The sequence below is a fragment of the Talpa occidentalis genome, unplaced genomic scaffold, assembly GCF_014898055.3.
Source record: "Talpa occidentalis isolate TD23 unplaced genomic scaffold, MPIMG_talOcc4v2.1 talOcc4.15, whole genome shotgun sequence".
In the NCBI taxonomy this organism is placed as follows: domain Eukaryota; kingdom Metazoa; phylum Chordata; class Mammalia; order Eulipotyphla; family Talpidae; genus Talpa; species Talpa occidentalis.
The window spans coordinates 58399534-58412427 of record NW_023601543.1 but is presented as its reverse complement, the minus strand read 5'-3'; the positions used below and the strand labels follow the sequence as shown (position 1 = coordinate 58412427).

The following is a 12894-nucleotide window of genomic DNA, read 5'->3' as shown; positions in this document are numbered from 1 at the left end:
TTTTGTTATTGTCTCTTTTGCTGTGCAGAAGCTCTTTAATTTGATGTAGTCCCAGCTGTTGATCTTTGCCTTCACTATCACTGCTTTGTGTGATGCGTCTGTAAAGATGTCTTTGAGGTGCATGTCATGTAGTGTTTCGCCTATATTTCCTTCTATATATTATATGGTTTCAGGTCTTATGTCTAGTTATTTAATCCATTTTGAGTTGATTTTTGTGTATGGTGTGAGGTAGTGGTCAAGCTTCATTCTTTTGCATGTAGCGACCCAGTTTTCCCAGCACCATTTATTGAACAAACTTTCTTTGCTCCAATGCATAGTCTTTGCTCCTTTGTCAAAGATTAGTTGACCATAAGTCTGTGGGTTTATTTCTGGATTTTCTATTCGATTCCATTGGTCTGTGTGTCTGTTCTTGTTCCAATACCATGCAGTTTTGATGATTATGGCTTTGTAGTATAGTTTGAAGTCTGGGAGTGTGATGCCTCCATTCCCTTCTTGTTTTTTCAAGAGAGCTTTGGCTGTTCGGGGCTTTTGGTGATTCCATATGAATTTCATCAATAATTGTTCTATTTCTTTGAAGAATGCCATTGAGATTTTGATTGGAATAGCATTGAATCTGTATATTGCTTTTGATAGGATGACCATTTTAATAATGTTTATTCTTCCAATCCATGAGCAGGGGATGTCTTTCCATTTCTTTGTGTCTTCTTCTATTTCTTTTAACAGTGTTTTATAGTTTTCTTTGTATAGGTCCTTTACCTCTTTTGTTAGATTTATTCCCAAGTATTTGATTTTTTTTGTTTTGATAATAAAAGGGATTTTTTTTTTATTTCTTCTTCAGATTTATTGTTTGTGTATAGGAGGGCTACTGACTTTCGCGTGTTAATTTTGTAGCCTGCCACTTTACTGAACTGATTGATGAGTTGATTTAGTTTTTCTGTGGAGTTTTTGGGGTTCTCTATATATATTATCATATCATCTGCAAATAGTGATAGTTTGACTTCTTCTTTTCCTATTTGGATTCCTTGTATGTCTTTCTCTTGTCTTATTGCTCTGGCTAGGACTTCCAGTATTATACTGAAAAGCAGAGGTGAGAGTGGACATCCTTGTCTTGTCCCAGATCTTAATGGGAGTACTTTCAGCTTTTCGCAATTGAGAATGATACTGGCTGTTGGCTTGTCATATATGGCCTTTATGATGTTGAGGTATGTTCCTTGTATCCCAAGAATTTCAAGGGCTTTTATCATGAATGGAAGTTGCACTTTGTCGAAAGCTTTCTCGGCATCCATTGACATTATCATATGGTTTTTATATTTCTTTTTGTTGATGTGTTGGATAACGTTGTTTTTCGGATGTTGAACCATCCTTGTGTTCCTTGGTCGTAGTGAATTATCTTATGGATACATTGTTGGATTCTGATAGCTAAAATTTTACTGACGATTTTTGCATCAGTGTTCATATGGGAGATTGGCCTATAGTTTTCCTTTTTTGTGTTGTCCTTGTTCAGTTTTGGTATAAGTGTAATGTTGGCCTCATAGAACGTGTTTGGTATTATCCCTTACTTCTCAATTTTTTGGAAGAATTTGTGAAGGATAGGCACTAATTCATCTCTGAATGTTTGGTAGAATTCATTTGTAAATCCATCAGGTCCTGGGCTTTTGTTTTGGGGGAGGTTTTTGATTACCATTTCAATTTCGCTGCTTGTAATTGGTCTGTTTAGGTGTTCTATTTCTTCTTTATCTAGCTTTGGGTGATTGTAGAGTTGTAGGAATTTGTCCATCTCCTCTAGATTGCTGAACTTGTTTCCATATAACTCTCCATAGTAGTTTCTGATTATTCTTTTGATTTCTGCTGTGTCCGTTGTGATTTCTCCTGTTTCATTTGTGATCCTGTTTATTTGTGTTTTCTCCCTTTTTTCCTTTGTGAGCCTGGCTAGGGGTTTGTCTATTTTGTTTTTCCGAAGAACCAGCTCTTGGCTTCATTGATCTTTTGGATTGTTTTTTTTTTTTTAGTTTCGATTTCATTTATTTCTGCTTTGGTTTTTATTATTTCTTTTCTCCTACTGGTTTTGGGGTTTTTGTTGTTCTTTTTCTAGATCTTTGAGCTTTGAGATTAGGTTGTTTCTTTGAGTTCTTTCTTGTTTCTTGATGTGAGCCTCTATTGCTATATATTTTCCTCTTATTACTGCTTTTGCTGCATCCCATACATTTAGGAAATTGGTGTCCTCCTTGTCATTCAATTCAAAGAATTTTTTAATTTCTTCTTTGATCTCCTCATTAGTCCAGTGGTCTTCCAGTAGTGTGGTTTTCAGTCTCCATGAGGTAGGAGAGTTCCTTGCCTTCTTTTTATGGTTTATTTCTAGTTTGATGCCTTCATGGTCAGAAAAGATCGTTGGTATGATTTCAGTCTTGGTGAATCTGTTGATGTTTGTCTTGGGTCCCAGTATGTGATCAATCCTGGAGAATGATCCGTGTCCGCTTGAGAAAAATGTGTACTCAGATTTTTTTGGGTTTAGTGTTCTATAGATGTCTGTTAAGCTCAAGCACTCTAGATCCTTATTTAAAGCTTTAGTGTCTTTACTTACTTTTTGTCTTGTTAATCTATCCATTGTTGATAGTGGTGTGTTGAAGTCTCCCACTACATATGTGTTTTCTCTGATGTCTGTTTTCAAAGATGATAATAGTTGTTTGATATATTTTGGTGCTCCTTCGTTTGGTGAATATATGTTAATGAGTGTTATTTCTTCTTGAAGTATTGTCCCCTTGATCATAATGTAGTGGCCATTGGGGTCTCTTTTTACCCTTTTGAGTTTGAAATCTGTTTTATCTGATATAAGTATAGCTGTTCCTGCTTTCTTTTTTGGTCCATTTGCTTGTAGGATTGTTTTCCATCCTTTAACTTTGATCTATTTTTATCTTTTGTAGCTAAATGTGTTTCCTGGAGACAGCAAAAGGTTGGGTTTTGTTTTTTGATCCAGCCTGCAACTCTGTGTCTTTTTATTGAAGAGTTTAGTGCATTTACATTTAGAGTTAATATTGATATGTTAGCATCTGTACTTGCCATTGTGTTTGTCTTTCCTTTGATTTTATTTATTTATTCTTTTTTTTAAATAATAAATTTTATTTTTATATTCCCCATACAATTGCAACCCCCCCATTCTGACCCCAATCCCTCCCTTCCCGCCCCCCCGCCCCCACCCCCCAAAAGTGTCTCTGGTTCATAGTTTTTTGTTGATTTTGATTTTCACTTTCTTATAGTTATTCATTTTCCTGGTCCCTTATTTAAGTTTTCTAGATTCCTGCTATGAGTGAGACCATCCGGTATTTTTCTTTTTCTTTTTGGCTTATTTCGCTGAGCATGATCCCTTCCAGCGCCATCCATGTATTTATTCTTTTAATAACTTTTTTTTGGCCTTCTTTTGTTGTTATTCATCCCTCTGAGGTTTTGGCTTTAGGACTCCTTGTAGTATTTTTTGGAGTGGGGGTTTAGTCGTAAGGAAATTCCAGAGTTTCTGTTTGTCTGGGAAGGTCCTTATTCTTTCTTCATAGAGGAAGGAGTGCTTTGCATGATAGAGTATTCTTGGTTGGCATCTGTTTTCTTGGAGTCTGTTGACTATGTCCCTCCACTCTCTCCTTGCCTGTAGTGTTTCTTCAGAGAAGTCTGATGTCAGTCTGATTGGTTTTCCTTTGAATGTTATCTGTTTCTTCCCTCTTGTCAGCTTCATTATTTTTTCCTTGTCTTGGAATCTTGGGAGCTTTACTATTATGTGTCTTGCTGTATTTTTCCTTTCATCATAGAAGTTTGGTGTTCTTGCTTCTTGTATATCAATTTTCAGCTCCTTCTTCACGTTTGGGAAGTTCTGTTCAATTATTTCCTTGAATATTTTCTCTGTTCCTATGTCTCCTCTCCTTCTGGTATTCCTATAACTCTTATATTTCCTTTGCTCATGGAGTCAGATAGTTCCCAAAGTCTTTCTTCGGTCTTTTTCCTTCGTACTTCTCTTTCCTTTTCTGTTTTGGTTATTTTTATTTCTGTGTCTTCAAGAGTACTTATTCGTTCTTCCATTTCATCTGTTCTTCTTTCATTGCTTTTCCCAGTGTTCTTTAGCATCTCCATTAATTCTTTGATCTCCTGCATTTCTTTTACTTCCCTCTTTAGGACTCAATTTCATTCTTCTGATCGTTGTTTTCCTTAATGACTTCTATCAGTTTTTCCATCACAGCAATTTTAAATTCTTTTTCTGGAAGGCTCAGAAGTTCTTCCAAGTCACCGTAGTTGCAAGCTGGTGGTGTTTTTTTTTTTTTTTTTTTTTGTGTGTGTGTGTGTGTGGTGTGTCTTTTTTCTAGATGTTGCTACTTTGCTTGTAGTTTTTCTTTTCCCTGCTGTCTGTCTTCTAATTTGCTTTATGCGTTGGGACACCGTGCTGCTGGTACTGGCTGGCATCTTTTTGGTGTGTTCTTTCGGGAGTTTCAGAAACTGGCAATCCAAACGAGTCAAAAACTGTTATGCCAGAGGTCTAGTGAGACAGTGGTACTTTGAGTATGTTAATGGACACTGTCACAGAATCTCTCCTCCTTCTGTGTTTAGTTAGTTACAAAGGTGTGCCTTGAAGTCCCACAGACTTCCCTCCAGGTGGGGCAGCTGGATTGCCCTCTGGGTTCCAAATCCCTGGATCCTCCTTTGGGCTCCGACTTCCTGCCAGGTGGGACCGGGCTTGTGGGGGCCTTCAGCTCACCTCGGACTGTGCAGGGAACCTTCTCCCTCTGTCTCCAGGGGGAGCCTTCTGCCAGATTCAAGCAGTCTTAATTGAAGAAAGGTCCCTGTTCTAAAATGGCACTTTGGAGACAGGCACACTCTTCTGCACACCTGGTCTGCCGCCTGGGGCATGTTTTAATGTCAAAAGTTAAGGAAATAATCATAAACGGGATGGGACATATGGAAAGAGCACAGGCACCAGCCAGGCTAAAAGAGCTCCCAATGACTAAAAGTAAAAAATATTCGAGTAGCAAAATAAATAACAATTATTCTGAGTTATAACCCAAAGAATATAATAGATATCCTTGAGTTGATAATGATATAAGTAAATATATAGACCAGGAGAAAGGACAGTTCTTTCATATAGGGGAATTCTAACTAATAAATGTAGAAGGAATAAGGGAATTAGAAATTCACCATTGGAACACCACAGTAGTAATTGTTGCAGGCAAGATATCCACCAGGGATGATAAAAGTAGTCCGTGGCACAGTTTGAGGAGAAACAGGATGTTTTGGTAATATAAAAGTATGTCTTCTAAGATATTTAGTAATTGCAGAGGGAAGCACAGCAATCTAACAATGTAGAAAACCAACAAGAGACTTCCTTAACCAAGTGATCAAGTTTAACATTTCTACTCATAAGATGTTATCATTATACATCCCTGATATAATGGAATGAGATGAATACAGCATCATTTCTGTGGTTTTTTGGCCAAAAAAGTAAATAGCCTCAGTCTAATTGTGAGAAAACATCAGATAAACCCAAATTGTGGAGACATTCTATAAAATATATGACCAGTACTCTTCAAAAGTACCACAGTCATGAGAGACAAGGAAAGACCGAGAAGCTCGTGAATTGTAGGCTATTAGGAGGACATGACAACTAATTGAAGTATGTGTGGGATTCTGGATTGAATTGTGGAACTGAAGGATATTGAGGGGGGGAATAGTAAAATTTGAATAAGGCCTGTGGATTAATTAATAGTATTATAACAATGTTGATTAACTGGTTTAGGTCATTGTATTCAAGTTATATAAGGTGTTGACATTAGAGGAAACAACATGAAGGACATAGGGGAGCTCTATTATTTTTCTAACTTCCGTAAGTATAAAATAAGGTGATAGGTAAGTAAACATTTAAAATTATCAGAGAATGCCTATTGCTTAATTTGAGAGTTAATGATTGTGTACACTCTTCTAGAGTGACCTGTATTATTGATTTAAATTCAAGGAATCCAAGAAAATAATCCAGGAAAGCTTTTGTTACTAAATCTAGAACAAACTGAATTCCCTGTCAATACTTCAAATCTTTTTCAAACAGAAGTTGGCCTGGTTGTTTAGGAAGTTGGAGATGTTTTTCTTGTTGGAAGTGTAGAGTAGGTTAGAATAGTCCCTTTAAAAGGAGGATAGGGCTCCCTGGTATCCTAGGAGTTAACTCTTACCGGTAATGCCTGAGTTCCATCCCCTGCTAGGGAGCTAACCCACATAAGGCACAGCAGACCTCTCCTGTCCCTCCCGCTGCTCCCCTCAGCAGTGTATTTCAGTCAATCTACCTGTTCTGTTCCCCACTCTGTCTCTGGTGAATCCTCTTCACCCCTGCATCTCTTGGCCTGTACCCCAGCTCTTCTACACAAAAAGGAAAAATAAAAAGAGGGTGTTACATGATGACACTCTTACAGTGATAGTCTTCTCAAGGTGCAATGTCTTCCCAGGTATTCCGGAAGGACCTCATCAGTGCCATGAAGATTCCAGATTCTCACCATATTAATCCTGACAGCTATTATCTCTTTGCGGATACATGGAAGGAAGAATGGGAAAAGGGAGTCCAGGTACCAGCCAGTCCAGACACAATTCCACAGCCTTCTCTAAGGTATTTGCGTGCTTGTATCTGTAATTTAGGGAGTGAATGCTGTTGCAGTTGTCTGTGTTGCTGCTTTGGAAGAGCTATTGAATGGATAGTTATGCATACATAATACAAAGTCACATGTCATATTCACCATTTCACTCAGACTCTAGTAGGAGATTTTATCAGGTGAGGATAGGTCAGTAGAGTCAAGCTCATTTATTTACAGATATATGTGCCCATTCTCAGGATGAAACTGTTTGAGGTTCAATATGGAATATGATAAGGTTTTGGGGACCGAGATTTCCAAGTCTGACTCAACAATCAGTAGCATTTAAATTAGTCTTTGAAGAGAAGCAGAGCATTAATTACATAATCCTGTAATAACTCAATTAATACATAACCACTAAAGAAGTTGCTTCAGTACCTAATAGAGGCCTCATAGTGATCGCATCTATAAACAGAGGGCCAAAACATGCAGAATTTGTAAAATGCATTAACTCAAAAGAGGATAACTGGAATAATTGGGTTGACTATAAGCTCATGGCCTTCATATGCAAACACTTGAGAAGAAAGTTTAAGAACTTTTCAGCAAGAAGTAAGTTCAGGGGCCTCCCCTGGTGGCGCAGCGGTTGAGCGCTGGGCTGTGAAGCTGCCTGCAGCCTCTGCAGCGCCGGTTTGATCCCCGGCTGCTCCCCGGCCACCTGAGGGAGGGTCCCACATGGCGCACAGACCTCTCCTGCCGCCCGCTGCTCCCCTCAGCAGTGTGCTTCGGTCCTTCTGCCTGCTCTGCTCCCCGCTCTGGCTCTGGTGAATTCTCTCACCCACCCGCGCTTCTGACTATACCCAGTGCTTGTATAAATAAATAAATAAAATAAAAAATTTAAAAAAAAAAAAAGAAGTAAGTTCAGCTCATCAGGAGTAGTAACTGGTTTTGGAAACCAGTTTTTCTTATTGGACTTTGTGTTCCCAGTGCCTTTCACAGAGGCTAACATGAAATAAAATGCTTTGATAGAAATTTGAGTGAAGGAAGGAACGGAGAAGGAATGGAGGGAATCCAGTGACTATAAAGTAGATCACTGGATAAAGGGACTGGTGTGACATGCTGGTTACTGTGAGATATTGTGTATCATTGTACATATATCTATTTCTAGTACATATTAGGTTTTTAAAAGGTAGAGATTACATCCTTGAATTCTCTACCCCCAACACCAGTCCTAATCATGTTCCAGAAATGCTTGTTATATCATTTCTAGAAACCCTTGCCCAGACTGTCCCACCCAACCTCTATTTCTACACTCTGTTAAATGGTAACATCTTTTTTTTTTTTTTTTAAGAGGCACGTATTTTATTCATTTATTTATTTATTTGTTTGTTTTTGTTTATACATGCACTGGGTACAGTCAGAAGCGCGGGAGGGTGAGAGAATTCACCAGAGCGGGGAGCAGAGCAGGCAGAAGGACCGAAGTACACTGCTGAGGGGAGCAGCGGGCGGCAGGAGAGGTCTGCGCGCCATGTGGGACCCTCCTCCGGTGGCCGGGGAGCAGCCGGGGATCGAACCGTTGCTGCAGAGGCTGCGGGCAGCTTCGCAACCCAGCGCTCAACCACTGCGCCACCGGGGAGGCCCTCTACGCTCTGTTAAGGAAAGCTCCACAGTGTTGCCCAGCATATGTCCTGATCATCACTAGCTCATCATTGATACCATATCCTGCCTCCTAAAAATCAGAACAGCATCAAGAATGAACACAAGAGTAAGGCATTTTCCAGTCCTTGTTTCAGTATTTTTATATAGACTTGAGCCTCAACCCAGTAGTAATGATGAATCCCTCCTCCCATCTAGGATTATGGCAGGGGAAGCGTAGTAGATAGATCTTTCACCACTGCCCAGTAGTAATAGGGACACCTATTCCCCATGGTGTCAGTGGAGGCTACAAAGGGAGCAATAGTGAGGCACTCTTACCAATTAAGTGAGGAAGGTATCAGTGGAGGCATTAAGGGGAGCCAGAACTCCCAACCTCATTTAGCAGGAAGAGGCCCCACCCTCAGATGACAATAAAGACCAAATAATGAACCAGAACTTCTGTAGCCACCTGGCAGTAATGAGGTGGTATTTCCTCCCCCCTCAACCCATTCTCCACCCAGATCATTGTCAGAAGCTAGCCAAAACAAAATTTAAAGACTCCCAGATCTTGTAGCATAATATCCATAGTGTCCAGATTTCAGTAGAAAGTTACTCATATCAAGAACCAGGATCTCACCTTGATCAAAGACAACCAATAGATGTCAGCACCAAGATGACAAAGATACTAGAATTGTCTAACAAAGATTTTAGAGTAGCCATCACAAAAATGTTTCAGCAAGCAATTATGAACACACTTGAAGCAAGTGAAATAACACTCCCCCCCCCCACCCCGCATCCTGATGTTGGCAATTTTTATCTCCCTTTTTTCTTAATACAGGTTAGTTTTATTGATCATTGCACACCACTGTCTTTTGTTTCATTTTTTTTTTATTTCAATCCTTCTGCTTACTCTGGGTTTATTTTGCTCTTTTTCTAGTTTCTTGAGTTGGAAGTTTAGCTTATTGATTTGAGACTTTTCCTTTTTTCCATTGTAAGCATTTAGTGTTACAGATTTCATTCTCAGCACTGTTTTGCTTGCGCTCCTCAAATTTTGATGCATTGTATTTTCATTCTCATTCACTTCTGTGTATTTTTTCCCCATGAGATTTCTTTTACCCATAGATTATTTAGAAGTGTAGTTTTAGTTTCCAGGTGTTTGGAGATTATCTTTCTGTTACTGGCTTCCAGTTTGATTCCATTGTCATTAGAAAATATACTCTGTATAATTAAAGTTTATTCAGATTTGTTGAGGTTTATTTTATGATCCAGGATATGGCCTGTCATAGCATGTTCCATGAGTGCTTGAAAACACAAAATATGCTGCTGCTATTGGGTGGAGTGGTCTATAAGTGTCAATTTAATTCTGTTAGTTGATGGTATTAAGTTCTTCTATATCTGTAATGATTTTCTGCTTACCCAGTCAATTACTAAGAGATCTTGAAGTCTCCAACTGTGATTGGGGAATTGTCCATTTCTCTTTTCAGGTCAATCGTTTTTTGTTTCACGTATTTTACAGCACTGTTGTTTGCTGCACATGCATTTTACTAGTGTTATGTTTTCTTGGCTGGTTCATCCTTCTATTATTGTATAATGTTCCTCTCCAACTCTGGTAATACTCTTTAACTGATGCTATGTTCTACACTTCCCAGATTCCCATATAGTCTTAGGCCACTCCACATGGTCTCTCAGCAGAATAGTCTCACTTTTTACACGGCAGCACAGTGCTACAGGAGTGAATTTTCCAAAAGATAAGAAGTAGAAGTTGCTATCTCCAGACTTGGGCTCAGAAATTTGTACAATATTACATAACACTGCATTTTATTAGAGCAATCACAGAGAGCTCCCAGATTGAAAAAGAAAAATAGACCCTACCTCTTGACAGAAGGATTGTCAAAGGGTTTATGACCATCTTCAGTCCACCACAATAGTAATATTTTAGTTGTTTGAATTTGAGTTACTTATCTGATTGCCTGCAGACAGATAAATCAGTGAGCTAGAGAAACTAAAATACTAATAAACTAAAGTATACACTTGCTTTTCATTTATTACCTAACCTACAAGATTGTCAAGATGATTCAGCACTTTATTTCCCAGTGGAATTTAGAAGTAATTTTGGATGTGTGTAAATTAATTGACCTGACCCTTGAATATTAAAATTATTCCTATTCATGCTATAATAACCAAAAAAGAAAATAAAAAGATACAATAGAATAGGTGGGTCAATTTCAAAATCTTTGTTCTGGCTTTCAGACTAGGTTTTTCCTTGTTCCATTGTCCTTTCTGCAGTTCTTTTCTGTCTGTACATTTTATGTAGTGCAGCATAGTGGGGGGGGGGAGTAATTAAGAGGGAGGATACAAAGAATTATATAGCCAGATTGTACTGTAAGTTAAAGCTGCTTAGATAAGTCTGTTGACTACCACAGAGAATTTTTTACAAGTAAGTTTACCAAATAAAGGTGGTATTAACCCTACGTGTTTTTAGGTAGACTGGATATTTTGATACTAGTCAATGACAAGCAAGCTTCAGATAAATTTTAGGTTTTCATCTGTATTTGTAAGTTAACTTTTATTGCAGCAAAGTTCCAGTGAAAAGAAGGCAATACTTCATGTTTGGTTGAAAACAAACATACAATATAAGTTGTATGATACGCATGTGGTTAATGATGTATTTAGCATATATGTATGTGTATGTTTTTTAAATTATAGATGAATTATTGACTAACTGTAAAAACAGAGATATTCAGAGTGCCAAACATCTGCATAGTACATGTTTATATGCACAAATATATGTATATATAAGTAAATGGGATCACTGTAAACTAGCTTTTTTTCACCTAACAACATCCCATCATATATTCTGGGTCATTAATGATCATTCCATGAAAGAGGGAATGATTAGATATTCAGACAGGTCCCTATGTCTGGAATTTAAACATTTGACTATCTAGGCTATAAAGAACAGTACTGGTTCATTAAACTCCACACTGAAATATATAACTGCCAATTCAATATTTCTACTTGGATATCCAGTACACACATCTGAGACTTAAAATGTCCTTAAGTGTGCTGCTGTTTTTCTTCCCAAACTTTGATTCTTCATTGTCTTATACCCCTATTTAATATTAAAGAAGATCCTCTTCACTATGTTTTCAAAAGATACTCATATTTCACCTAGAAAGTCAAAGGAAGAACACCCCTATTGATAAATTGGAGCACAAAACTGCCTCCATTCCACTGCTGTATTTGATCATCATGCCTCTCTCACCTCTCCCTACTCTCCTCACTCCAGTCTTTCCATATCCTTTCCATTCTATTTTAGGTAGCAGTAGTCTACCACTCTTGGTTTGAATTATGAGAATCAATAAGGAGCACAATGTACAGAACACTTCCATGCACTGGCTTGTCTCTATTTAAAGTTTAAAGCAGGGCCTCCCTGGTGGCGCAAGGGTGAAGGTGCAACCTATGAAGCTATTCAAGCCACTGCAGCATGAGTTCCATCCCCAGCCAGCCAGGGAGCTACCCACATGGCACAGCAGACCTCTCCTGTCTTGCCCACTGCTCCCCTCAGCAGTGTATTTCAGCCAGTCTGCCTGTTCTGTTCCCCACTCTGTCTCTGGTGAATCCTCTCACCCCACCCCTCCACGTACCTCTTGCCTATACCCCACTTTTTGTATACATAAATAAATGAATCTTAAAAAAATAAAGTTTAAAGCAGTCCTTTGAGAATATTTCCAGTTACTATTGCTATATAATAAATTGTATTCAAGCATGACAGCTTCAAGCAGCTATGTTGTCATACTCATAGATTCTGTTAGTCAAGAATTCAGACAGGATACAGCAGAGATAGCTTGTTGTTGCTCTGTGATATCTAGAACTTTACCTAGATGTAAGAAGACTCAGAGATTGGGAGTGACTAAACAGCTAGGGACTAGAATCATCTCATGGGTTATTCATGAACATGTATGTCACCAGGATTGGGCTACTGTAAAGACTACATGTGACCTCTCCATGTGGCTAGACTTCCTCACCGCATGACCTCAGCTGGTCAGACTTTTTACAGGCCCAAGACACAGGACTCCAAGTGCACACTTTATTTTTTTTTTAAGATTTATTTTATTTTTACAAGAACCAGGGTACAGGCCAGATGTGTGGGAGGATGAGAGGATTCACCAGAGACAGAGTGGGGAACAGAACAGGCAAACTGACAAAACACACTGCTAAGGGGAGCAGCGGTCAAGACAGGAGAGGTCTGCTCACCATGTGGGTTGCTCCGTGGCCGGTGGGGATCGAACCGGCACTGCAGAGGCTGTGGACAGCTTCACAGCTCTGTGCTTAACCACCTGCACCACCAGGGAGGCCCTCCAAGTGCACGCTTCAGAGCAGACAAACTGAAAACCATATTCAGTTTATTGTCCTAGTCCCACAGTTCTCATAGCATCACATCTGTATTCTGTTGGTGAAAATAGTCACAAACCCTCCCTGATTCAAGAAAAGGGAAACTAGGCTTTACCACTTGAAGGGAGAATGGCAAAGCCACACTGCAAAAGAGCATACGGGGTTTTGAAAATACCATCTGTTACAGAGGTTAAAATAGTCCCTTGTTTCTTCGTTGAAACAAAGAGTCTTACAGAGAAGCTGTCAACCTAGAGTATAAAATTAAAAAGAAACATTTTGGTAG

General features: G+C 38.9%; 1 protein-coding gene across 7 annotated transcripts in view; it reads left to right on the top strand.

Moving 5' to 3' along the window:
- JADE3 (jade family PHD finger 3) overlaps nucleotides 1-12894 on the top strand; it is a 135056-nt gene that overhangs the window by 93366 nt on the left and 28796 nt on the right. For 6 of the 7 annotated variants that reach the window (XM_037512483.2, XM_037512485.2, XM_037512484.2 and 3 more), the window contains one exon: nucleotides 6465-6622. In XM_037512483.2, the coding sequence (XP_037368380.1) occupies nucleotides 6465-6622 (158 nt within the window). Of the gene's footprint in view, nucleotides 1-5460; nucleotides 5855-6464; nucleotides 6623-12894 lie in introns of those variants that run through there. The other variant, XM_054695760.1, reaches the window with a different exon arrangement.